This window comes from Crocodylus siamensis, chromosome 15, assembly GCF_052110815.1.
Source record: "Crocodylus siamensis isolate JL-2025a chromosome 15, ASM5211081v1, whole genome shotgun sequence".
NCBI lineage: Eukaryota > Metazoa > Chordata > Crocodylia > Crocodylidae > Crocodylus > Crocodylus siamensis.
In genome coordinates this window covers 39,309,658-39,337,282 of record NC_143409.1, presented here as the reverse complement: position 1 = coordinate 39,337,282, position 27,625 = coordinate 39,309,658, and the positions used below count along the sequence as shown (strand labels likewise).

Genomic DNA, 27,625 nt, shown 5'->3' with positions numbered 1-27,625 from the left:
CCCCTTTCTACCCTGCTACTGCCCTCTTTGGCCCAACCTGCCACTAAGCTATCACACTCCAAGGCAAATCTACCTCTCTGCCCCTTCGTGGTTCTCTTTGCAGGGTTAACGACCAGCATAGCAAAGAAAGTTTGGAGAATGCATTTGGTTACATCTCACCTCTGGAGACAGGAGACCCTTGCCAGATCCCCCCACAAGTATATGAGGCAGCTTACCCATCATTCCAAGGAAGAAGAGATCCCCTTGTCATCGATCCCCAGACTTTGCTCACCCATGGCCCAGAATACTGAGCAGGTAATACACTGAGGGCAGCATTGTCTTGACAACTTCAGTTTCCATTCTTTAATTCCTGTGGCCACGTGCATTGTGGCAATCTTGCAAGCAATGTGTTACCAGCAAACCCTGGAGTGGAGCCCACTGCCCTAGCAACCTATAGATCACAAAGGTCCAATCTGGGGTGGCAGAGGGGATTCATGGCCTGCAGCTGTGATGTGCTACCCATACTCTTCACAGCATCCCCCCTGCTGCTTTCCCATGCCTGTGCTTATTCTTGCCATAGAATTTGTCCCTCTTCTTTGCCATCGGGTAGTAAGGGTGAGCACAGCTGGCCTGGGCACTCTGGAGGGTGGAGATTTGTGCCTTGTGGCACAGGCTGGGTTGCAAACTGTGGTATGTGGTGGCAAAAGTTTGCCAACCTCTGCCCAAGAGGAATTTTTTTGGTCGTCCCCATATCAGGTAGCAGTCCCCAGCCTCCCAGCAATTGCATACAGCAGTGGAGAAAAGAAAGGCTTCCCCATTTCAGATTCTTATAAATAAATGGCTGTCAAATTGTCTGGAGGCTGAACTTTGAAACGTAGTAATTTGTAGTGTGACAACAGGTTTACAGGACTAGGTCAGGATGCAGAAATTGAATTAAGGGCCCCTTGGCAGCTCTTGTTCTGGCACTGATATGTAATCTTAAAGTGCCTGAGTTGGCAACCTTTGTGTTCTTTCAATGTAGGTTTTTTCCAGTCATCAAATGTAGATGTGATTAAGGGGCACCCATGTAGGCTGTAGTGGACACAATGTTGATAGAGGTCCCATGATGCCAAACCCTTTTGAAGTGTTGGAGGGAATAACAATTTGGGATCAGAGAAATAGGACTGGAAGGGACCTTGTAGATCACTGTGTCCATACAAGCCCCTTCATCAATGTGTCAAGGTCCATTCTAAAAGTACTTAGGGTTTTTGCCCTCACTATTCCTATGGCAAGGATATTCTGGAACCACAATGTTGGTGGCTAGAAACTGTCTAGTTTCCAACCTAAATATACCCATGGCCAGTTTATAAGTATTTGTCTTGCACTATCTTTTAGTCTGAATGGCTCTTCTCTCCCCCTCTGGTGTTTGCCTCCTGGCGTACCTGTATCTAGAGAATATCTCCTCTCACACTTTTTTGCTAGGGAAAAAAAACCAATGTTCTTTAAGTCTCTTCTTGTATGACAGGATTTCTATGGCCGTTATTGTCGTAAAGGTTTTCTCTGTACTGTTCCAGTGTGAGTTCATCTTTCTCGGACATAGGTGACCAGAATTGTTCTCAGTGATCCAGGTAGAATTTCAATTGTGACCTGTACACGAGCACTAGGACTTCTCCAGCTCTGCCTTTTCCAGTGAATCCCAGGATTGTATTTGCTTTTGTCATAGGGGCATCACTTGGTGGGGGAGGGAGTGTGTGTCTCAGAGGTCTAGTGTGATAGTATGAGAACGCACCCAGGTCTTTCTCTCTGTTGGTCATTTCAAACTGAAGAGTTCCCATCTTATACCAGCAGTTCTTGTTGTTGGTTCCTAAGTACCTGTCCTTGCATTTTGTTCTATTTATTAGTACAATAATCCTGCAGGGCAGGACAGTGCACCAAGAGCTTGCAGAACCTTTGCTGGGATGTGTTTAGTGGTTATGTCCAGTGTCTGCTTGATGAGATCCTGAAGTCGGTAAAATCATCCAGTGAGGCAGACAGGGGGCACGTCCATACAAAATGTTTAGTGCAGCGCTGACTAATTAGCTCGGCAGTGAATGCCTCAGTGTCTACATGTGTGCCCCTATTAGGGCACAGGAAACTCATTAACTCCACAGCAGGGTAGTACCTGTAAGTACAAGTATTACTCTGCTGTGGTGCTTTTTTGTGAGCAGCAGCGCCTGTGTTTGACGCTGATGCAACTGGCTGGCGCACCAAGGTGTTTCAGTGCAGGGCCTGCTGGCTAGCCCCATGCTGAAGCACCCTCACACCCCAGCCAGTCCCCCCCCAGCACACTGAGCCTGGTTGGAGCAGCCCCGGGCTGGTGGGCTGACCTTTAGGAGCCCCTGCTAGCTGGGGTTGCTCTGACTGGGCTTCACATGGTGTGCATGAATAAACTCTAGAGTTGACTTCTCTGGAGTTAATTGCTTCCAGGCTCACATTCAAACAGCATGACTGGGAGCAAAAAAAATCTCTGGAGCAATAAGCTCGGGGTTTATTCATGTGCCTAGGGAGGGCTTTCTTGCCCCAGCACAAGAGGGGGTTTAGTCTGCAGCAGGAACACCCATTCTTCCCTTCGCAGTTGTTGCTCTTCAGCACTTTCCACATCTAGCCTGAGTAGGCTGGAGTGGCCCATGTGGCCTCTTAGAGAAGAGGCATAGGCCCTGGAGGCAGTGGGTAATGCAGGCATGTGTGGCAATGGCTGTATGCCCTAGTGTGTCCATCAGGACCAGGGCTGGAAACACTGAGGAGAGACTGGTGTCACCTACACTGACCCTTATCCAAGGAAAATGAAATGGTTGTTTTCAGCCAACAGGCAATCCATGAATGACTTAGTTGAGAGATGTAGTTAGGTTCTTTAGTCTGAAGTTAGGCAGAAGGCAGGGCAGGGTTGCACCTTATAGACTAACTCATTTGGAGAGGCATAAGCTTTCACAGATGACAAACTACTTTTAGATGCTCTGAATGGATTTGCAGAGAGCAAGGGGTAATAATAAGAATACAGTCTTTTAAATACAAAGTATAGGGAAAGGGGGAAGGAAATGTTGAGAGAGGGGAAGATTGGTCAAAGATCAAAAGAGATAAACAAAGCAGTTAACCCTTTGGGAGACATACGGGTTATAAAAGCTAGTCCAGGTAGCAGGATAAGAATCCAGAGTCTCTGAGACTGAACCATGTTAAGTATAGACTGAAATGCCCTCCAGTAAAATACCTCACACACAGGGCAGAGGTATTTCCATAGCTCTTCCCAGACCCCCAGCAGAGGCAGGATGGGTTTGAAATGAGCCCATTGCTAAGCTTTCTCCCCTGGCCCTTGGACAGTGATCGGGTTATTGTTTTATGACTTGCTATCAGAATCATGCCCAAGTCCACCTAGCCACTTAATAAGTGGAGTAAGATCTGGGCTGGGCAGCAATAACCTACCTTATTTTTGTTCGATAGGCCACAACTGTATGGGGCACTGTGGACCCCAGAGTAAGAACCCAGTCCCTGCCTGAGGAACGGTTAGTCCAAGTGAGACCTAGAAGAGCAGGTGATGGCACCTAATGGTGGGAAGTAGGAGAGGCAAGGAAGGGTCAAAGTTACAGCAAGCAAAAGGTGGGTCAGTGCCTAAGGGGGTCCTCAGTAAAATTGCTCAGGGTCCCTTTTGTACCAATTACCATTGCAGGTGGTGAGTAAGTTCCACTGCACCAATCTCCCTTGTTTGTTCAAAAGTCTCATCATAATAGTACATGTGGCCACCATTACCCTCGTGGCTGTGTACCAGGTACATCGGGGAACCCCACCACTTCCTTTTAGTATCCAGTTGCTGGCATAAGAAGGCAGCTAAAATTTGTCACTATGCCAGATCTTGGGCCATCCCACCCTGACAACCATTCACCTGGGCTTTTGATGTGGACTTAAACATGTTAAGGTCTCAGTGCCTCTGGACACCACCAAGAGTGTACCATGAGGACTGACCCACAGAGCAGGAAGGATTGCAGGTCAAAATGTGGACACAGTCCTTAAATTACAAAGTCCATAAGAACCAACAACCAAGTGTTCTAAGAAATAGTCTGTAATCAGGGAGCATTTCCAGCATCTTTTATTGTGAAAGTTTAGTACCAGTCTGAGAAATGGCTCTCAGGTGTCAGATAAGTTTCCTGCTTTCAGAATCAATGTCTTCCTAGGGAGCAAGGTGCAAGGTGCATCTTGGATCCATAAGAGACCTGTGTTAGTTGGTGGAATGGGCTGAGATTTCCCATGTGGATCTGGGAGAAGATTATGCTTCAAATCTGTTTAGTATATAAGTGGATCATATTTATGTGCATATAAACCTGTCAGTTTCCCTACCTGTAACCTTATCTCCTACAGTGTGCTCCACCCTTGTTATACAGTTATCTCATAACACAGTGTGACTACATCCTTGTTCCTCCAAGCATAACATTCCAGGTGATATAATGGGGGAGGAATACTATACTTTATTTCAAGGATTCTGATCGTTGGGGTCACACTTCAGCATGACTTTCACTCCCACACCCTTCTTGGTGGTCTCAAAGGCCTCTAGAGCCTGTTCCAAAGGGAAGCGATGTGTAACCAAGGGTTTAACATTCACTCTCTTGGATGCAAGCAAAGAAATTGCCATGGGCCACCTGGAAGAGAATGCAGAATGGAAAAAAAATGAGGTTAGCCCTTAGAGGTAGGGACCATGTATAGCAGCCAGAAAATCTTCGTACCTGCAGAGAAATCAAACATCCCTAAACTATACAGAAAGAGTTAATGAGAGGAAGGGAGGGCTTGGCAAAGTTGGTACATACCCTGTCTGAAAGCAGGGACTCTCAAACCTCTTCACAGCATGGGTCAAACCTTGATGAAATTGGATCCCTGCCCATCTCCCCACCCATTGTCCTGTGTACCAACTACAAGCAATTCCTCTCATGGAAACTTAGTATCAAGAAAGTTACTTGTGATAAACAGGCCATAAGCAATTTTTTAAGGCCCAGTCCTGTATGTCTTTCACATATGTACTGTCAGAGAATCACTATCTTCACCCCTCGGATGCTCAGTGGATCAGCTTTGAGAGCATTGGCAAGTGTTCTGTGCCATGCCTGATGGAAGTGGGAGATACAAGTTCAAGCCCTTCTAGAACCTGCGTCTTATGCTCCTTGGGTAAGTGCCTTAATCCTCAGTCCATGTATACTTGGGCACCTATATTACACCACAGCTGGCTCTAGAAGCTGGTTAAGTGCCAAAATTTGCACTTACAGAGCTATGTGAGCCACTAATACATGCAAAAATGAAATGGGACTTGGACTTGGCTCGAAAGCTCAACACAGAAGCTAAAGCCAGGCCTGTCAAATCAGTAAGGCCAAGAGACAGATGACAGTACAGGTCAGTCCATCCCACCTGTGTGACTGAACCGTATTTATGCATGTGCGAGGAAAATCACATTAGCAGGTCCATCAACATGATTTCATAGAACAAGACAGCGCTCCAAACTGGTTCATACACAATTTTAGCTCTAGCACAGATAAAGACTAACCGTTTATTCAGGTATTTGTTCAGACTGAAATAACCACGAATGACACAATTCTCTTGACAAACTCAAAAAGGAAAGCTGAATTATGAAACTGCAGCTCTGAGTAAGGGCAAAATCACCAGGGTGGCAGTCAGGATGCGGTGTGTTACAGAACACAAAGCATTAGAATCTTATCGCCATCCCTGGATTTAACCAGTGTGATAATTACCATCTCTCTCTCTGACTCAAGAGGTTACTAAGTGCAATGTAGCAGGATATGAATAGAGCTGGTGAATTCTGTGATCAAAGATTTATAGATATCTGAAGCTGTGGATGAGCATAACTTTTAAATGCTTTAAAAGGGGGAGGGGGAGTTTCATACTACAGGAACATACAGTAAGTGAGATAAATCACTGTAACTTTAATCGGGAAGGAAACCAATATAGGAATATGCCCATGTAACAATTACATTTTAACAGTTTATATCATTCAATCCTGACATGTGTTACATTGTCGTATAAGTGTTGACTGAAATGGTTTAGTCAGAAATGATCCTGCCTTAAGTAGGAGGCTGGACTAGATGACCTCATGAAGTCCCTTCTACACCTACATTCCTATGATCCTATCTATCTATACTGTTTGTTACGGCAGGGAGTCTAAAACTTCTTCACACCACTGGTCAGGCTGTAACAGACTGCCTCACTATGGCAGGGAGTTGCTCTGCTAGGGTGATGCTTTTCGCTGCCCTGTAACTTAATGGTCAGAGATGCAAACAGTGAAGGGGATTCTTCCAATTCCATCTTCACTTGTACAAGTGAATTCTTGGTCTCCTATGGAAGACTGCACTAGGGAGCAGTTTCGCTGGGAGTCCTGCACAGTACTCACGTGTTGCAGTAGCGAAATATTCCCCTGATATCCACCTCTCGCACAGCAGCATTCACAATAGGGACAGTGACCATTTCCTGCCCCAACCCTACCAGGACAAGGGTCCCTCCAGAACGAGTGGCCTGAGAAGGAATAAAAGAAATAAAATAAATACAAATGCCTTCTTACTGCTCTTAAGGCAGTGTCAGTTGTTACTGCAAAGCCCTATTGGCAGTCTATAAAAAGTATTAAATCCCTACAGCCATAAGAAACTCAGGGCAAAGAGGAATCATAGAATCAGAGAATCCATGAGGTGGAAGGGACCTGGACAGATCATCTAGTCCGACCCCCTGCCATTGGCAGGAAGGAGCACTGGGGATGGCAGGGGTCATAAGACCCCAGCCAGGTGCCTATCCAGTCTCCTCTTGAAGATTTCCAGGGAAGGTGAGAGCACCACCTCTCTGGAAAGTCTATTCCAGGCTCTGGCCACCCTTACAGTGAAGTAGTTCTTCCTAATATCTAACCTAAACCTCTCCTCCCTCAGCTTGTGGCCATTGTTCCTGGTGACTCCAAGGGGGGCCCTGGTGAACAGACTTTCCCCAAGTCCCTGCTGGTGGCCCCTGATAAAGTTGTAGGCAGCCACAAGATCCTCCCTCAGTCTCCTCTTGCGGAGACTGAAGAGATTCAGGTCCCTCAGCCTCTCCTCACAGGGCTGGCCACAGAGGCTCTCAACCATACGAGTGGCCTCTCCAGGTTCTCCACATCCTTCTTGAAGTGCAGCACCCAGAACTGGACACAGTACTCCAGCTGCGGCCTGACCAGCACTGCATAGAGGGGGAGCAAGACCTCTCGGGACCTGTTAGTGATGCCCCTGTTGATGCATGACAGGCTGCAGTTGGCTCTGCCTATTGCTTCGTCGCGTTGGCAACTCATATTCATCCTGGAGTCAATCCTGACTCCGAGATCCCTCTCTGCCTCTGTGCTGCTGAGAGGGTCAGCCCCTAACCTATAACCATAATGCTGGTTCCCTCTCCCCAGGTGCAGCACCCTGCACTTGTCCTTATTGAACTGCATCCTGTTCAGATCCGCCCACTTCTCTAACCTATCCAGGTCTGCCTGGATGCGGTCCCTGCCTGTCGGTGTATTCACTTTACCCCACAGCTTGGTGTCATCAGCGAACTTGAACTGGGTGCTCTCCATACCCTCGTCCAGGTCACTAATGAAGATGTTGAACAGTGCCGGCCCAAGGACCGAGCCCTGGGGGACTCCGCTGCCTACACCCTCCCAGGTCAACATCGACCCGTCCACCACCACCCTCCGGGTTTGCCCCTGGAGCCAGTTTGCCACCCATGTGATTGTGCATTCGTCAATGTCGCAGTCCCTCAGCTTGCCCACAGGAAGCACAGCCAAGAGCAAGAGGTGTTGCAATCAGAAGAAAATATGACAATCGCAGAACAAGACAATCACAATCTCAGAAACTCTTCAGCTACCAAGTGACCCATTTTCAAACCTGTAACAGGGGGCCTCCTCAGGACCAGTCTATCAACGGCCCACCCACCTGTTTCTGGGCCAACTGCCCACCTTCTCGCCTGCCATACCTTGTTATTTAATTAGGATGTTAATTAAGTGGGAGGCTGCCCATTTCTTACCCCAATGCCAGGGGGTGCTAGCTGTGGCTCTGTTCCTCCCCTACACTGCAGCCAAAGCCTCACAGATGGCATCCAGAGTTGTTAACATCACCAGCCCCACTCTGGGCCCCAGAATCCGCCAGTCCAGACCACAACTGGATCCCCCCACTCAGATGGCCTGCTCCACGTTAATTCTGGGCTAAGCTCCCTGAGCTGTTTCCCCTTACGGGTGTGGTCCCCCCCAGGACCTCTGGCTACACAGGCCCTGGCCTCACCTCCGGAACAGTCAGAAACCCAGGACCTCAGTTCTGGGTGTCCCTCGCAGTGGGCCCCTGGCCCTTTGACCCTTCTGGTCCTGGCCCCAGCATTGACCAGTCTAGGGATTTCAAGTCAGACTTCCAGGTCTATAGCCCCAACTCCCTCTCCTGGGTCCGCCTTCTGGACCCTACTAGGGGGTAACCCACCCGGTTGTGGAAGCTGGGGTTATTAAGGCACCCTGACCCAACTTTCAGGTGGTAACTGGCCTGGAATTTCCTGGGGGCTCCCACGCCACTGAGAGCACCACCAGGCCACCCACACATGGCAGGGTGGAGTTTTAGGTCATGCCCAGGACCAGGAATCTCCAAGCCATCCCCTACAGCTCCTGCTGTTCCCTCCAGGGTTCTAAGCAGCCTTGTAGCCAGGCAATGTGCCTGCCTGCCTGCCAGCAGTGGACTGTTCTGTTTATATAAGTAGTCAGGGTTCTAAAATGGCTGCTACAATCAAGCACCTGCTGGCTGCTTGGCAGGGCCCTTAAAGTGGCACACATGAACAGTGCCCTGTCACAAAACCCCGCTAAGAGAAGCAGGTGCCTAAGTCCCATTTTCAGTAGTGACTTGGGTCCTTCTGCGCATAAGTCCTATTGATTCTTGATATAATATGGTCTCTTAAATGCCTAGAGTCCAAATTTCTGGCATCTAGCAATGCAGATAGTTACTTAGAAAGACCAGATTTCAGATGAAAGAAAGGAAAAGTCTGAGAGCTGGATTTCACTGCAGAGTAAATGCAGGGAGACCATGCACAGACTACTTCTTTAGTTACCTGAGCTCAGGTGAGAGTGACTATGAACCATGGGCTGTTATGTCAACACTATGCTCGCCTGTGTCTGGCACAAAGCATTCTGGGAACACATCTGAGATGCTCAATGGATTCTTACCACTGAATTGTAGGAGAACTTGTCTGTCCCTTTCGGAAACATGGAGGGGAACTGTAAGAAAGGCCTGGAGGACAAACAGCTCTTGAGTGAGCCAGCCATACTGTAGAGTGGACCAGACTTATGTTAATGGGCTTTTTTTGAGGACGAGACTTAAATTAGGGACTATAGTTGACTATAATTCAAAGTTACAGTGAAGACAAGCTCTGAGAGGTAGCTGGAAAGAGGACAGTCACTAATGTGGGGCATGCTAAGAGGCAGGAGAATGCAGAGGGTAAAGAGCCATTGATGGGACCCTCAATAAGGCAGGAGGATAGAAAAGCACAGACAAGGGAGAAAGCCCATCCCAAGTGGCAGCTGAAGCAACACATTTTCTTTGGGCTGACAATCATCTCTCCTGTGGGGAAGCTGCTGACTCCTTGCCTATCTTCTCCAGGGCTGATACTTCAAGGGATGAAGAACTGCCTGCATCATCAAACTATTAGCATTGCCAGAAAGGGGGAAGGAGCAGTGGGGACAGGACACATTACACAGAGCACTCAAACCCTTTTGATGCTATATTCTGGCGCAGACCACTGCCAGCTTCTGCTAGTGCAGTACACCAGAGATCCCAGCTGGCCAGAAAACCCAAAGCCTGTTTTTCCAAAAATGCCTGTGTGATTTGAGGGCTCCAGCTTGGGGTGGTTCAAAAGGACAAGCTCTACAGAAAGGGTAGAGCTTCTGCTCTCTGAAAAGAAATCCCCTTTAACCTGTGTCCAGTTAGGCTCTCAGGCACAAATGCTGGTTTTGCAACGTGCAGGCCCAGTTCTCCTCTGTGGGGGAGCAAAGCACTTCCAGCCACTGCTAGCTCAGCAAAGACAAGGCTGCTTTAGCCCCAGGTACAGAACCCAGCATTCCTGCACCAGGGAGAAGAGCAAATCTCACAGTTTTGGCCTGTGCACAATGAACCAAATCCTGCTGGTATTCCTGCGCACACAAGTCTTGCTGAAGTCAGAGGGTGTTTCATTCCCATACAGCAATGGAGGCCTGCATTTGTCCTACCATTCACACTGCGTAGGAATACTGACAAGTCTTGATTTGGACATTGCCATAAGGTAAGGTCACCCACAAGACTGTACATGGCTGCCTGGAAGAAGTAGGCTGAAATTACTGTTGGTGTACTCTGACTTTGTTCTGCTGGGAAAGGAGTCTGGGCACTGAAATACTATTATCACACTGTTCAAACCTATTTGCATTCACTCCGATTAATCAACCAGAAAAGAGGGAAACAAACGCCAGCACTGGTGGATGCCCATGGTAGGAACTACTCACGTAAATGCCGGCCTGAATGCAGTCCTGTGCCCCAGTGCACTCCACAGTTATCTCCGGCATACAGCCAAGCAAACCTTGTACCTTGGAGGCCAGCTCCTGTGGTGTCTCTTTTTTCACTACAAGAGTGAAATCTGCCCCAATCTCCTTGGCTTTTTCCAGGCGAGAGGCAGTTAAATCTGGGGGAGAAAGAAACATGTGTCACAAAGCTGGAGCTGGCTGAGGAACATCATACAAAAAAGGAAATTATTGCAAAGGAGCCCTGAAGCAAGTGTGTTCCTGATGAGGGATAAGGGCTTCAAAGATATTGAGGAACAAATGTTGAGGCCTGGGCTAACAAACTGCAGCCATCACTGCTTCCTCCCTCTCTATCCTTTCTGGGCCCAGCCCAGGCATTGTCTTGGCCACCTGAAAGGAGGGAGAAGAACCTGGCTACAGGGGTGACGCGTAGGGGGTGCACCTCCCAAGCATGGCAGTGCACCCCCTACAAAGATTATATTAAGTTAGATCCTCAATCACTCACATTGAAAACAGACTTGTGAAAATTAGGAGATCTGCTATCTGCTGTGTGCTGTGATGCTGGGGCAGGTGGGAGGAGATCACAGAGGAGATAAGGTTTGGTAGTGAACTCAACCTTGTGTTCTTTCCCTCCTTTTTTTTCTGCTAGGTCCCCTTTGCTAGTCTGAGTTTAATAACATCCATTTCCATTTGAGTTGCATGGATGGTCTGGTTTGTCATTTAAGGAATTGTGAGGCAAGAGGTGAATTTGGCTGGAGTGGTTGATAAGTTAAATGGACAGTGATCAACTTACTCCCTCCTCTAAGCAACATTGCCAAAGGCTGTCTCAGCATAATCATTGCCATTTATTATCTGTGCTGCAGTTACAGTCAGGGTAGCCTATCAGTGCAGTACCCTAGCAGGACCTTGCACAGAAACACAAGCTTGCTCTGCACAAGCTAGCTAGGGTACCTGAGTAAACTACATCTGCATCAGTCCAGGCAGAGCACCATCCTAATGCAGCTATGGTGCGTCTAGTACTAAACACTGTTCACAGCTAGCTTGCGTTTTTCTGAATGTCACTGCCTTATGCTTTGAAGGCATATCTTTTGATGCTACAGTGTTAAGTGCTATACAAATATGCAACAAAGGAGCAGTCTCTGTTCCAAAGAGTTTATAGTCTACAGGGAAGTCTACACAGTAGTCAAGAGCTATGCCTGCAGTAGGTGTGAGCTAGTCGTAATCCACCCAGCTCAAGTGACAAGAGCTGTGAAGCCACCGCAGCAAGGAGCTCAAGGCACCTAAGCCACTCTAGTACATACCCAGACTTGCACAATTCTTGCTAATGTAGCTACACTATGTGATGGATTAAAGCTAGCCCAGATAAGTCTGCATCTGCAACTGGCACTTTGGTGGAGATACACCTGGAGTATAAAATGAGAAACCCAGGCACATTGGACAGATGGGGAAACATGATGCAAGAGTGAGACTGGTTAGAAGAATGCAGTACACACTGGTCACGGCATCACAGCCACCAGACCATGGGAGACAAGGACCATTAGCTGATCACCTTCACCATCTGACGTAAAACTGGCAAGTCAGTCAGCACAGCAGAAGTCCTCAACTTAGGAAAGCTGACTTTGACAAGCTCAGGAGGGTTGTTGGCGAGGCCCTAAGCGACCATGACCCAAAGGGGAGGGGAGTTCAGCAAGAGCGGTTGCTCCTCAAGGGAGTGATCCTGAAAGCACAAGCAATTTCTATCCCGTCTCAGAGGAAAGGCAGCAAAAGGGCACAGCAGCTCCCTTAGCTCTGCAGGGAACTAGTTGACCTCCTGTGCCTAAAAAGAAAGGCCTATAAAGGATGCAAAATTGGATCCACCCCAAAGGAGGAGTACTCTGCACTGGTCTGGACCTGTAGGGAGCAAACCAAGAAAGCCAAGGCTGCGACTGAATTCCAACTGGCTACATGTACCAAGGACAATAAAAAGTCCTTTTTTAGATATCCGGGGAGCCAGAGGAAAAACAAGGGTAACATTGGACCCCTGCTAAACTACACGGGTCAACTGACAACCAATGCCCAGGAAAAAGCCAACCTGCTCAACAGGTATTTTGCATCAGTTTTTCACCAGCCCCAAGGGACGGCCCGGCCCAATATAGTATGGGATGGCCAGGACGAGGAAGAATTATTACCCCACATCAAAGTTGACCACATGAAGGAACACCATAAGAGGTTGGACACCTTCAAGTCTTCTGGCCCAGACACCCCAGGGTACTTAAGGAGCTGGAAGCATCATAGCTCGGCCACTGGCATGGATCTTCAAGAACCTGTGGCACTCAGGTGAAGTGCCCGAGGACTGGAAGAAGGCCAATGTGGTGCCTATCTTCAAGAAAGGGAGGAAAGTAGATCTGGGGAACTACAGGCCCATCAGCCTGACCTCAATCCCTGGAAAGATCTTGGAGAAAATCATCAAAGAGACCATCCTTGATAAACTGGCTGAAGGTAACATCCTGAGGGATAGCCAGCACAGATTTGTTGCGGGTAGGTCTTGCCTGACCAATCTCATCTCCTTCTATAACCAGGTGACCTATCACCTGGATAAGGGAGAAAAGATTGATGTCATACATCTCGACTTTAAAAAAGCTTTTGATCTGGTATCCCATGATCGTCTTATAGAAAAACTGGCCAATTCCGGCCTCTGCTACATCACAGTCTGCTGGCTGGAGAATTGGCTTCAAGGTCAGACCCAGAGAGTGGTAGCTGACAGAAGTCAATCACTGTGGTGTGCTGTGACCAGTGGGGTCCCCCACGGCTCTGTCCTTGAGCCCATCCTTTTCAACGTCTTCATTAATGATGTGGACACTGATTGGTGTCAGAAGCAGACTGGTCAAGTTCGCTGATAACACCAAACTTTGGGGTAAAGCGTCCACACCTGAGTACAGGATGGTGATCCAGGCCGACCTTGACAGGCTTGTAAAATTGGTGGATGAAAACCTGATGGTCTTCAAGTCCAAAAAAATGCAACATACTCCACCTTGGGAAGAAAAACCCGCTGCATGCTTATAGGCTTGGCAGAGTGCTATGCTTGCTAGCACCATGGCCAAAAGGGACTTGGGGGTCATGATTGACCACAAGATGAATATGAGCCACCAATGTGATGTTGCAGCTGGCAAAGCGAGCAAAACTCTGGCTTGCATCCAGAGATGCTTCTCTAGCAAATCCCAGGATGTTATCTTCCCGCTGTACTTGGCCTTGGTGAGGATGCTGCTAGAGTACCACATCCAATTCTGGGCTCCACAATTTAAAAAGGATGTGGAGAAGCTTGAGAGAGTCCAAAGGAGAGCCATGTGCATGATCAGAGGGTGAGAGAATAGACCTTATGATGAACGGCTGAGAGCTATGGGACTCTTCAGCCTGGAAAAGCACAGACTCAGGGGGGACCTGGTGGCTGCCTATAAGTATATAAGGGGTGTACATCAGGATCTGGGGGAATGCCTGTTCACCAAAGCACCCCATGGGATGACAAGGTCAAACAGACACAAACTTCTCCAAGACCATTTCAGGCTGGACATAAGGAAGAACTTCTTTACTGTCTGAGCCCCCAAGACCTGGGAAAGACTGCCACCAGAGATGGGGCAAGCACCTACTCTGGATTCCTTTAAGAGTCAACTGGAAGTTTATCTTGCTGGGATCCTGTGATCCCGGCTGACTTCCTGCCCCTTGGGCAGGGGCCTGGACTCGATGATCTTCTGAGGTCCCTTCCAGCCCTAATGTCTATGAAATCTATGAAATCTGTCCATCTCTGCATCAACCAAGTGCATTTCCTACAAATGGCTCTTCCACCTAATACCAATGATTACCAGCAAGTCTTGCCATTCATTCACCCCTCCCCACCTCAGATATAGCTAGCCACCTGGAGGAAAAGCTGAGAAAAGCAAGAACATGTAACTACTGGAGGGCTAAAGTTAAAGGTAAGCTTATAACAGCAGCACAAAATAGACACACCTCAGAGACAGTATTAAGGAAGGAACCTGTAAACAACCTACAATTATGTGAGCAATAAGATTCTGCTTTCTTTTTGGGCTTCCTCCCAAGAAGTTCAAAACAATGTGCCTTACTTCTTTTTGTTCCCACTCCCTGCTATAGATGATTGCAATCCCCATGTCAGAGACACAGGGATGAAGTGATTTGACTATAGTTACACAGGAAACCTGTGACAGGACAAGGAAGGCCTTTTGATTCCTACTACTGTGTATCAGTGAGACAGTGATCAAAGGAGAGAAACTGATTAGAATGGTTCTAGGGAGCAAAACTAGGAGTGACGGGATGGGACTGAGCAAGGGAAACTTTGGGCTGAAGACATTGCTGAAAATGAAAGTGACAGATGAGAATGAGAAGTACTGTCAAGACAATATCCAAACTTTTCTGCCACTGCAGAGCAGATGGCATAAGTAAAGTAAGTCCGCACTAAGAGAGGTCAGAGAGACAGCTGAAGCCCGAACTGTTTGGGGATCTTGAATGATCCACAGAAACATCAAATAAAAGCTAGTATGGACACTTATGGATGTTCACTGATAAACTGGAGACAACCTAGAACTCTTCACGCTTTTAGTTAATTAAAAAAATGTGAACACCGGTGGTTGAGAAATGTGATCATTTTTTGGAACTTTTGATGAATTTCTAAGTGAAATCCACTGAGAATTACATGACGTTCCAATTATAATGTCCGAGTACTATTTCTCATGTAAAAATCTTTTTGATGGAATGCAAGCACTTCCCAATGGTGATTTTGAGACAGCTGAGAAATTGAAGAATGGTTAGAATGTATTGTGCACCACTCCCTCCAAAAACATTTTTGTTTGATTTTGTTAATCTAACAGGGATCATCTACAGTTCAGAGAAACCATCTTGGGGGAGATGGACAGCAGGTTCTGACAGCCCCATAATGCAGGGGTGTCAAGAACCTGGTCTATTGAGCTACTGGAAGATGTGGGGGCATCGCCAGGGTGCAGAGTTAAGGCTCCTAAGCCCTGTTGGACATGGCCATTGGCAGTAGAAGGATGAGCAGGGGCTGCACTGATGCAGCCCTGTTTCCCCTTCTGCTGCTGGCCTGGCCCTCTCCCTCCCCAGACTGCATGGTAGGACCCCTGGCCCAGTATTTTTCACACAAAGCAGCTTTTTTATTTTTTTTAATGTCATATCTTAAGTCAAATCAGACAAATCAGATCTGAATTCTATTGATTGAGCAGAGCTCAATCATTCAATTCCATGTGGTGCTACCACCAGCAAGTCTCCTACCTCCCAGACTCTTCAGCCTGGGTTTCAGATACTCCCAAATCCATGTCAGACATCCTCCGTGCAAGCCACAATTCTGGAGGCCTTGCTTGTCCCTAGCCAAAAGGCTGAAGGCACAAGCTAGAGAAAAAGCCCGAGAGCAATCTCCCATCACCATAAATTGTGTCGCTAAGATCCTTGCATTGGAGGCATTATAGAACCTTGCAGGGGTCAGCCTGCCGGTAGTGCAAGGGGCACGCTCTCACCCTCTAACTCTCCAGGCAGTCCTCAACTCAAGACGTTTTGAGTTACAATGAATGGCACTTACGACGTTTATAAATTGACACCCTGTTTTGACTTTCTGATGTGAGTTTCGACTTTACAACACTTGATTCGACACAATGCCACTCCAGTGAACAAGTTCACTGCATCACCCATCTCCCTGGAGAACGTCTATCCAAACTTGCTTGGACACTTTCTTTAAGAAAGCAGACAAAACTCCAGAAAAACCTGCAGCCAAGACCCCTTCAAAAAGTCCAAAGTCACCTCAAAGAAGTCCTTCCAAATCAATATGATTGCTATTTACAAATATAAATACATTAATGTAGCTATATTACTCATCTATATTTGAGGCCAAGAAAAGTACCCAGGATACATTTAAACAGAGCAACGCCTTTCCAGTTTGGGGAGTGGAACCTCTGCTTTGACTCATCTGAATCATTCTCAGCTTCCTCATGCTCAACGGTTAGAACAAGGCTACAAATGAATGCTACCTATACGCTTAGTCCACGTGTTAGGTCTGAGATCTATGCTTGTCCAGGGTAAGCACCTAAACATTGCACACAGTATGGTACAGTGATGACAGAGGCAGGACCCAGCGCATGGTAACCACATCAGCAAAGAGCTGCAGGATGGCAAAGTATACCTAGGTACTGTCTTTCACAGGAGGTCTGTATTTCTCTGGGGCAGGGTGGAGTCTCTTGGACTTTTCCCCCTCTCCAGCCGGCCCAGGAAAGCCTACAGGTCTGCTCCTCAGAAGCTCTGACAAATGTTTCCGAGTGATCAGGGAGCAGCCTTTAAAGACACTTAAGTGACCAAGTACATTCTAATCTACCCTGAAAATTTCAGTATAAAAGAGTCCTTCTGCTTGCTGGTTTTTGTGACTTAGTCTTAAGGCTAAGATGAATAGAAGTAGGTTCATTAACATTTTTACAGGGAATTGAGCAGGATGGAGGAAGCTGACACTTAGGGGATCTAATGAAGATCATAGAAACTGGACTCAGAGGTGTAGGAGAGCAAAACAATTTACCTGCTGAGAACATGAAGTCACATAAAGAGGCAGAATGATTTAGGGAGCAGAATGAAATAATCTGTCTTGGAATCTGACACAAACAATACTTGAAACGTATCTCAAATAGCAGAAGGGCGGAACCTTGTTTTTGAATTAATCTGAAGATTGAAGCATAGTCAATGTAATGCCCAAGGATATACATGATCATAGCTGTAAAAGGTATAGTTGGATTGGCCTGAAAGCTTCCTTGTAGGGCCACTAGCTAGGGAACATTTCTGTAAGTCTGAGCTCATTAAGTATAATTCTATTTATAGCAGTCTTTACCAGTCATTGTGATACATAAGGAACAAATGGAAGAAAAACAGTCAGCAAAAGGCTATTGTTGGCCCAATTCAGACAATAGAAACTTTGCATAGCAGAGCATTTGTATTTCATGAAGCATTTAGAACAGGAATTTTCACATGGACACTTTGCATACTGATGTCTTTACCACCAGCTACCTGTGCTGCTAATTTATTTCATAACCTGTCACATGGAAAAAGCAGTCTTCGCATGTGGACAGACAAAATTATACTGTGTTAAAGGAGGGAGACTTACTTATTGTAAGTCAATAGAACAGTTAATAAACTCTTGCAGTTCAGGTTTCATAGATTCATAGATTCATAGATGCTAGGGTCGGAAGGGACCTCAATAGATCATCGAGTCCGACCCCCTGCATAAGCAGGAAAGAGTGCTGGGCCTACATTACCCCAGCTAGATACACATCCAACCTTCTCTTGAATACCCCCAGGGTAGGGGAGAGCACCACCTCCCTTGGGAGCCCGTTCCAGACCTTGGCCACTCGAACTGTGAAGAAGTTCCTCCTAATATCCAATCTAAATCTGCTCTCCTCTAGCTTGTGGCCATTATTTCTTGTAACCCCCGGGGGCGCCTTGGTGAATAAATACTCACCAATTCCCTTCTGTGCCCCCCTGACGAACTTATAGGCAGCCACCAGGTCGCCTCTCAACCTTCTCTTGCGGAGGCTGAAAAGGTCCAGTTTCTCTAATCTCTCCTCGCAGGGCTTGGCCTGCAGGCCCTTAACCATACAAGTGGCCCTTCTCTGGACCCTCTGAATCTATGAATCTATGAATCTAAGATGGCACAAATGTTCACTGGGGAGTGCACACAGCAAAATCCAATACCAGTGCTAATTGGACAAGATGGTTACAGTGCTTTCCACATATCTCTGTGCATAAATAAACGCCACAATTTATTACTCCTGGGTGTGCTGTTTGAATGTGAGCAGCACATTGAGCTGGGTGGGAGTGCCTCCCCCCCGCCCCCCAAGGTATCCAGGGGGTCAGCCTGCCAGCCTGGGGCTGCTACCCCCCGCTCAACTTGTATTAGCACTAGTAGTGAGTACAACTTCCAGCATGCTTGTACGTGTGCTAGACCAACACCCTAATATGCTCCTTGGTGTCAGGAGTAAAGCACAACAGAAAGACAAAAATAAATGGATGATTCTATTGATCTGTAGCAGGCATATCCTCATTAGAAGAGTCCCTTTAAGAACACACTGTCTTTAAGCCTGCAGAGTTTCTAGAATGTGCTGTTCAAAACCAAGGCACTGCAAACTGACTTGCATGAGTTTAGTGTGTGGTAAATTTTGTAAGAATCTGACCATAACTACAATACGTAATTGGCTAATTTGTACTTAAAAAGTAGGCTACAAGTACTGGGGTCTTAAGAAAGAAGGATCAAATTTACACCTTCCAAACTGCTGCAATCACTGCAAAAAAGCCCACTTCTTAACACTGGTAACAAACTGATTTATGGCAGTGGTTCTCAAACTTCTTCAACTCAAAGCATCCCTTGTTAGACTTGAGACATCCTTGGAAAATGCCAGCTCTTAGTTTTCATTTGTTTTTTGACTATGGAGAATAATAGAGAAGTTTTTCGTTTGCAAAGAACTCAGAATGACCACAGCAAGTCAGAATGTTTTTAACACCATTAATTCCTATTTGAAGTCTCTGGGTTTATCTTCTGAATCACATCTGCACATCTCAGAGTGCTAACAATGTGTGGCATGCTGTGGCACCCTTGAAAGGATCTCAAGGCGAGGTTGAAAATCGCTGATTTATGGTATACTTGTTATAACTAACGACCTAACTCTTAGTCCATTTGATTTTTTGAATCTGTTCTTCAGCAGTTACAATGAAAGACTTAACACAGCTTTATCTATTTAGCTTATCAAAGAGAAAGCTAGGAGATGATTTGAGCATCATCTATAAGTAGCTACACAGGAAGAAGAAATATGACACCAGAGGTACTTTATCTGGCAACCAGGGTATAACATGATCCAACAGCTGGTAGTTGAAGTCAATAAAGTTCAAAGTGGAAACAAAATGCAAATGTAACTCATTAGATCTATTAAGGGATGTGGTAGAGACATTGTCACTTGGAGTCCTTACATGGAAGCTGGACGCCTCTTCTCTAAAGGCACATCCAAGCTCAGCCACAAGATACTAAACTTGATGGGAGTAATCAATTCATGAGATTCAGTGGCCCATGTTTTGGGAGGAACAGGTTATTTGGGTGTCAAAATCTATAACTAAATAAATACCCTGAGGATAATCTGGAAGATGGGGGCCACTTTTAACCTGCCTCCTCTTTATACAGCCCCAGACTGACTGAAAACTGAGAAGCCACCTGAACAGGAAGGTAGGTTATTTTCAGGTTGATTCCAGACAGGAACTCTACCCCATCCCCACTCACCAGGAGGTATAAACCTTCCCTTCCCTTCCCCTGGAACTGTTCCTCACTTTCATGAAGCATTTAGAAACTAGACAGTCTGTAAGGTGTTAAATATAGGAATTAGGCAGTATTTTAGAGATTAAAAGAAGAACTTACCAGTAATTATCACCTGCGCAGCACCCATAGCCTTAGCAATAAGCAAAGTAACCAGCCCAATGGGTCCTGAGCAAAAGGAGGAGAAACAGAAAATACAAGAATGAAGATAAACCATCAGCTATGGTATGAATGTAGATTAAAACCTGTACTGGTCAGGTTAGGGGAGAACCTGTAGTGCTCCAGGGAGGAATGGCAATGGGACTACGACAGTGCCATGACTGGCTGTAGAGTGCAGGACACATCTCCTGGCCCAGACGTTACTGCTCCAGGCTGGGGTCTTACTGTGAAGGAAATATCAACTAAGGTGAGTGTCTAGGAATGAGCCTTCCTGGTTGTTTAGCCTCAATGGATATGTCTATATGAGATGCTTTATCACCATCTCCACATGTGCAGCAATTACTATGCAGAATACTAGTCTAATGTGCTAGATACAGGTACTAGAAAAACAGCGCATTAACTAACGTGGCAAACCACATGTGTAGATGCTGACTGGGAGCAAATTGTTCCTGGTAAGCCTAGGCAACAGGGGGCCACAGAAGGAGGAGTGGGGGAATGGTTTTCCTGGCTCAGCAGGATGCTGCCTGCCCCACGGGTCCTAGTCTCCATGTGGCTGGGAGGTAGCTGCGCTCCTAGCCAGTAAAGCTCCCCCCTTCCCCCATCAGAGCTTGAGGCCAGTCCAATCATCCCCCAACTAGGACAGAGATGTCTGCTGAGCCAGAACAGCTTCCCCCCGAACCCTCTGGAGCTCGGGGCTAAGCCCCCATGTCCCCTGACAGCCTGAGGTTGGAACCCAGGGGAGCCTGGACTTGGCTGTTCCTGTTGGGCTCAATATGCTCCTGACAGGGGTGCACAAATAGATGTGCACTGGGGAGTTCTTTAATGAGCCTGAATTGTCTCACAGAAAATTCAAGTGCTTTAATTGCACATGTAGATGCACTCAGTGTGTATGATGAATATGGTTTGGAGAAGGCTGATCAAAATGTGATGAAGTAGAGCAATGCAGCTCCTATCCACCTTGAGCCTCATAAGAACATAAGAGCTGCCATGCTGGGTCAGACCATAGGTCCATCTAACCCAGTTGGATGCATTTTACAGTGGCCCAAAGCAGTTGCAAAGGGGAAGAGTAAATATGCAGGTATCCAGACTGATCTGTCCTTGCCTCTTTTCCCTTGCAGCATCCAGAAGCTTAGAAGTCCTAATTTGTAGGTGTCAGGCCTAAATATAATGCTTAATACCCACTGATGGACCTATTCTGAATAAATTTGAGCACAATTAAATGACTGTTGTTTGCACCTCTTGTGGTAATAAGTTCCACAAGTCAGTCACAAACTATGTGGAAAGAGCTTCTTGTTGTTTGTTTCAAACCTGCTTCCCCAATAATGTCATCGTGCATCCTCTAGTTCTTGTGTTATGAGAAATATGAAATAGCCTCACTATGGAAATGCAAGCTGTAAAGACTCAAATTCTCAGCATGGAATGCATTAGGCACCCTGTGATTCCCTTAACTAGAGCATTTACCACAAATGGAGAGCACAATGGCTGACATAGGCTATACCACACCTGCCCCACAGATGAAGACTTTGCTTCCCAGAGTGACTCCGGCCCTTCGACAGGCATGAATTCCCACAGAAAGGGGTTCAATAAGGGCCCCTTCTTCAAAAGTGATGTTATCTGGAAGCCTGCAACAACCACAAACACAGGTAGCATTTACAAAAAAGGCTGTAAACAGCTGTGGAGCAAAACGAATAGTTTAATGATTTTGACAATCAAGTTTGCAAATGGTTAGTGTCTAAATTATCCCAGCAAAATGTCCATTTGTCTTTGTCTAGAGACATATAGGGCGGGAGGGACTCAGAGATTATCTGGGCTATCCCTCTGCTCTGAGGCAGCAATAAAGATACCTAGGCCAGCTCTGACAGTTGTCTGTCTTCTTAACAACTCCTAATGAAGAAGATTCCAAGGCTTCCCTAAGTAATCTGCTCCACTGCTTTACTTGGTACATTTTCCCAAATATTTCACCTAAATCCCTTCATGCAAATTATCTCAAATAAAACCCACAGTGGGGCATACTCGAGTTATTCTATGAGGGTCCACCCTGCAGCTAATCAGCAGCTTCTACAATCCCGTTTTAGCCTCAGAAAAAATGACACTTGCTGTTTGCTGCAGATGTTAAACGATGAGCTGTAGGAAAGACCTATCCTGTCTTCAAGGGACATAGGTAAAGGGCTGTTCTTCATTCATCCTGTAGGCTCATGAAGGAGAAAAAATATGGTGACTACCATCCACTCTTGAATGCTTCTCTCTGAGGCACCCTTCATCAGACCCATAAATTAATAGTTGAAGAGCTGCCCACTTAGAAGCAAAGGGACTTGCAGCTCAGTAAACCCTTGCCTCATAGTGTATGACTGCTCATTAACATGTGGGCAGCATTTCAATAGTGTTTTGGATGCCTTGGCCTGAGACTCCTATAAAATGGGTGCTCTATTTGGTAAATATGTTCTAGAACTTACTTGCCCATGCAAAATCAAAAGGAAGCTCTTTGAAGGCCCAGGGGCGGCTGACACCTGGTACAGAGTGTGCATCAAATATGTCTGAATCAAAATGGCATCACCTTAGACTGGGGTAAATTATGCAGCAGTGGGGAGTCAGATCCTACTCCAGACCAGGCTCTTCAGAGCTGGTGCAAAAAAGATAAGCCCCAGCACCATGGTGATCAGTGCCGCCTTTCAGAGAGCCACAAGGCAATAAGGCACAACAGAGACTGGAAATAGGATTTGCCACAAAGGTGTTCCATAAATCAGGCCTTTGAAGGTTCAGCTATAGAGAGAAACACTGAAAATACTCTTCCTGCTGAAAAAACCCAAGGGCAGCTGGGAGTCAAAAGGTCTGATCTTATCATAAAGCCCCAGTCATCTGACTGACTCTGATGGCCACTGTGAAAAGCAGGGCACTTCTTTTCAGGCAGTCTGAATGTTAGTTCAGTGGTGAAGTACTGAAATGGGTTACCTACTAAGGTGGTGGCATCTCCATTCTTGGAGGCTTTTAAGGCCCAGCTCGACAAAGCCCTGGTGGGAATGATCTAGTTGGGGATGGTCCTGCTTTGAGCAGGGGGTTAGACTAGATGACCTCCTGAGGTACCTTCCTCCTCTAATTTTCAATTATTTTAGATTCTAAGGGGGAAATTTAGGCACCTATACTGGAAATGTTTAGCCAAAATAACTTTCATTCAGATACAAATGACTAAACCTTTGGCTCTGCCAGAGGAAAGCTGTACTAGACAACAACTGGCGCTGCTTCCTTCTCACAAGGGAACAACTGCCAGAATTTCCTTTTGTTTAAATCTAATAGAGCAGAAATACCATCTAGATCAGCACACATACTGAATACAAACACAGCTGAAGAATGCTCCAAGTGTGAGGGAAGATTTTCCTCCCCACCCTTTTACAAGGAAAATGTCTGATTTCTTACAGCAGTGATTTTTTAGAAAAATCATTCTACTATTCTATAGACAAAGGCTACTATGCACTCTGCTGGTTATGGGTCACGTCAAATCCTGCACTGGGTTTCTTGGGAATTTTGCCTGAGGAATGACCACAGGATTTTTGGTTCCAATCAAGTTGCTCTGATACTCTTTTTGTGCAGCCACCTCCACCAAGTGACACATTAGAAGTAAGCACCAATTTTAGACTGCAAGAAGCTTGGGGTTGTATGCACAGGTGGAGTGCAAGTCCTGGTGATCAAACTGAGTAGGTACCATAAGGATACCAGGCATTTTATGGGGTTAAGAAACGTGTGTGGGGGGGGCAGTAAGACAAGAACTAGGGGAGTTTGCTAGTCTAGTCTAGGATTGCATGGGCACAGCTACACAAGATGCTTTACTGACCATTGTTTGCTCAGTAAACTAGTTTGCTGCACAGTAAAGCATCACTGTCTACATGTGCCTGGCAATTAGGGTGTAGTAGACTAATTTATTGCACTGCCAGATAGTCCTGTCAGATACACCTGGTATCTGGCAGCACAACAAATTACTGTGCTTAAATGCATGTGTAGATGGTGACATCAGGATTAGTTCAAATTGAGCTGAAGTATATTCAGTTGCATTAATTGCATATATAGTTGTGTCCATGTGGCTGCTCAGCAGTCTGAAATGTAAGCACCAGGAATGTGCGATTGACCCAAGCAGATCACTGGTGAAGCTTTTGGCCTTCTTCAGGGGAAGCTCTGCTGGGAGCAATGGCGTCACAATATACAACCTTGCACTGAAGGGACATATAAATAGTTGACACTGGGGGCACTTACACATGCAATTAATGCAACTGAAGATACTCTGCCTCAAATTGAGCTGGAATAAACTAATCCCAATGTCACCATCTACACACATGTTTAAGTACAGTAGTTTACTGCACTGCTGGATGCCACTTGTATCTGACTGTGAAGGGAGAAACAGTGGGCATAAAGCAGTGCCTGGGGAATCACAATCACCCCCAATTTATCTCAGGTGAGAGAAGGAATAGAGCTGGAGACAGGAGCGCCCAACCACGTTTTTGCAGCAAGTGCTCCATCCGGACTGGTGATGAGGGAGCCTGATGACTCTGAAACTCATGCTAAGCTTAGGCCTACTGACAAAAGTTAAAATACAGAATACTGATGCTAACTACATAATGTAAGAGGATGCGAGTTCATAGCTAAGCCATCTGAGAAGAAATAACGAGGTATCTCTTCCAGCTTATCTTGCTATAATCAGGATGATTTCAGGCAGGCTCCTAGTTGTCTGGTGTGTAACTATGTGAAATGTCTATCCTTGATTAATTAGTATGGTAAATATTTCTTTTGTGATTAACTCGTATTTAGATGCAGGAAGAGACATTCTCCATATGTGACAGGTGTCTCCTCCTCCTGATTTGTTTTGTTTTTCTCTCATGATTTTTCCAAGGACATGTATGTTTTTCCTGGTTGTTAATTAGTTTCTTAACATGTTCCAAACTGGATAACCTCTTGTCACTGAAGAAAGTAACTCATTCAAATTAGAAATTTCTGATAAGCAATAATGAGCAGGTTGATTTGCAGGATTTTCCTGTCAATTACTGCTTGGGATTCTCTCTTGATTTACACAACTAAAAGAATGATTTGAAGATGCTAAGGTCAGGGTATAAAAAGGTAGTAAAACAGCAAACAGGGCACGCATGCTTCAAGAGTGAGAAATCTCTCCGACACCAGTTGCTGATACCCCCGACTTACTTGAGAAGTTGAAGAGAAACACACCACCTCTTCATCACGTGTTTGGTGAGAAATCATCACCTTATAGCTAATTACTGGACTTAGATTTGGTTTGGGCTCACTTGACTTGATTTTGAATAATTTGAATACTTGCATGACAAAAGGCATGAGTGGTCGGAGGACCACCAATGAACATGAGGATCGCTGACAGAATGCTGGGGCAGCTTGCCTGAAGAAGGATTGAAGCCCTGGGGTGATGTAGGTACTTGAGGAGATGGGTGCTGTGTGGCACAGGAGACTGAGCCCTCCATGAGTAGGGCAGTACAGCCAGCTGGGCTTAAATTCATCTCTTATGTTTATTTTCCGTTTAGGATGGTTAAATGAATTGATAGAGGGGGATAAACTCTGAATGAAGGACTTCAGCTGATGCACCTTCTGAGATGGTTAAGGAATTAATGGAATTGATTTAATTGATTTACTTTTGAAGGCTGTTAGTCAAATTAATAGCAGGGGATAAATCCTGAATGAGTGGTGGACCAGACAGGATTGAGCCATTTATGAACCTCTACGGAATGGATTACAAGGGCCTGACCAGGATCCCAGTGGCATAGGAAAGATTGCTATACTGGTTACAAGGGGTCATAGCTGAAAAGAAGAAATCAGATAACATCTAGAATGTAGTAAGGATGAGGTGTAAGGCGAGGTGGAACCCCACAAAGAAATGCCTCCAAGGGACAGGCCCGAACTTATCAGCCAGCAGAACTAGCTCCCAATTTTAAAGAAGATCAAAAATGTGGCAGGAAAGACAGATAACACAGGAGAGAGGTTGTGACAGCATTAATCCCCATCCTGATGTCATCCCCCAGTAAGATGTCGGACTGGAGAGGGCCTAAGCCATACAGCACCTAACCCCGATACTGACAGGACTTTCTGGCAGCACAATAAATTAGTCTACTGTAGATGGTGACACCTTACTGCACACCAAATTAATCTCCTGCAGAGAAAAGCATCTCATGTAGATGCATCCACTGTCAAGCACTTTGATCCCACTGGGATCCCTGGGAACAGAAACTAAGATTCAGCAGCAGATCAGACTGAGGGATTCCTAGCACCTAGTCCTCAGTCCTCCCCTATGTCAAGGGCAGATCAGGAAGGAACAGGGAACATTCTGTTTTAATAGAGCCCTCTCCTCCTTCAGCAGCTGGATATACTTGGAAACCAAGCAGTGAGTGTTTCCTTACCTTCCCTCCTCCAAGTAGGAAACACATTAACTTTCATATTGGATAACTAGCGTAACCGGTTAACTTGCCTATCAGATAATTCACCACTCTGGTTTAATTTGCTGTTGTTGTAATCCCTGTTGTTCCAATCCCCTGTCAGTGCCAATCCTGGTAATCAACTCCTATTAGTCGGTCATTGGTAATTGGTCATTGGTCATTGGTCATTAATTGGCCAAGAGCTCCCCTTGGAGTCACCAGGAACAATGGCCACAAGCTGAGGGAGGATAGGTTAAGGTTAGATATTAAGAAGAACTACTTCACTGTAAGGGTGGCCAGAGCCTGGAATAGGCTTCCCAGAGGGGTGGTGCTCTTACCTTCCCTAGAGATCTTCAAGAGGAGACTGGATAGGCACCTGGCTGGGGTCTTATGACCCTTCCCACCCCCACTGCTCCTTTCTGCCCATGGCACGGGGTCGGACTAGATGATCTGTCTAGGTCCCTTCCAACTCATTGATTCTATGATTCTATGACTGCTAATTCACCATTACTTGTATTCCCCTAGCAGTAGTAAATTGAACAGGGTTTCCCTTATGCATTGGGACCACATGACTAACTTGTAGCAGAAGCTGGCATTGTGCTTGTAATATCTGCACAGGTTCCCATCGTCAGGTGGTGTCGCACAGAAGAAGATCGTGGGAGACAGGTTATAGCGTCCAATCTTGCAGAATTCATCCACTTCCCGAGGGGCACCGGGCTCAATGGCTACTCGGTTGCCTGAGGGAGTGAAAGTAGGAGAGCATGAGACTGGTGTGGGAGGATGCATGCAAGTGTATGGCTACCAGAAAATCTGAACGTCCACACTGAGAAAGAGAGGGTCAGGCTGGCAAAGTAGGGGTTCCAGAAGCTGAGTTGTTATCCTAGAAACACAACCTGCAAGACAAATACAGACCTTGAGTTCATCTCCCTGATGCTATGCTCAGGAGCCTCAACACTGGCCAGATCAGCACAGGGTTAAGTACAGTATTCCAGATGCAGACAGACAATAACTGGATGAAGGCACAATCCATTCCCTATGCTCACTGAAATGGAGAAGCTGCTGGGGGTTATCGTGCAGTGACATCTTCTGTCATCAGAACAGGAGATGACATGGGGACTGCTGGTGAATGTTGGGTTTTATCAGCAGTTACTGTACTTGCTCCTCAGAACACATCTACTCCAGGAAGGAAGAAAAGACAGACTGTTGAGCCAGGGAAGTAGG

At 46.2% G+C, this 27,625-nt stretch overlaps 1 protein-coding gene across 1 annotated transcript in view; it reads right to left on the bottom strand.

Annotated features, from left to right (window-relative positions):
- Positions 1-4,059: 4,059 nt before the first annotated feature.
- Positions 4,060-27,625, bottom strand: part of SORD (sorbitol dehydrogenase) — a 32,867-nt gene continuing 9,301 nt past the window's right edge. Inside the window, exons 4-9 of the mRNA XM_090028871.1 lie at positions 26,982-27,141; positions 21,492-21,610; positions 19,932-19,997; positions 10,484-10,659; positions 6,374-6,495; positions 4,060-4,622 (exon numbers count right to left, since the gene is read on the bottom strand). Coding sequence (XP_089884997.1) covers positions 4,457-4,622; positions 6,374-6,495; positions 10,484-10,659; positions 19,932-19,997; positions 21,492-21,610; positions 26,982-27,141 — 809 coding nt within the window. The 3' untranslated portion in view covers positions 4,060-4,456. The remainder of the gene's footprint in view (positions 4,623-6,373; positions 6,496-10,483; positions 10,660-19,931; positions 19,998-21,491; positions 21,611-26,981; positions 27,142-27,625) is intronic.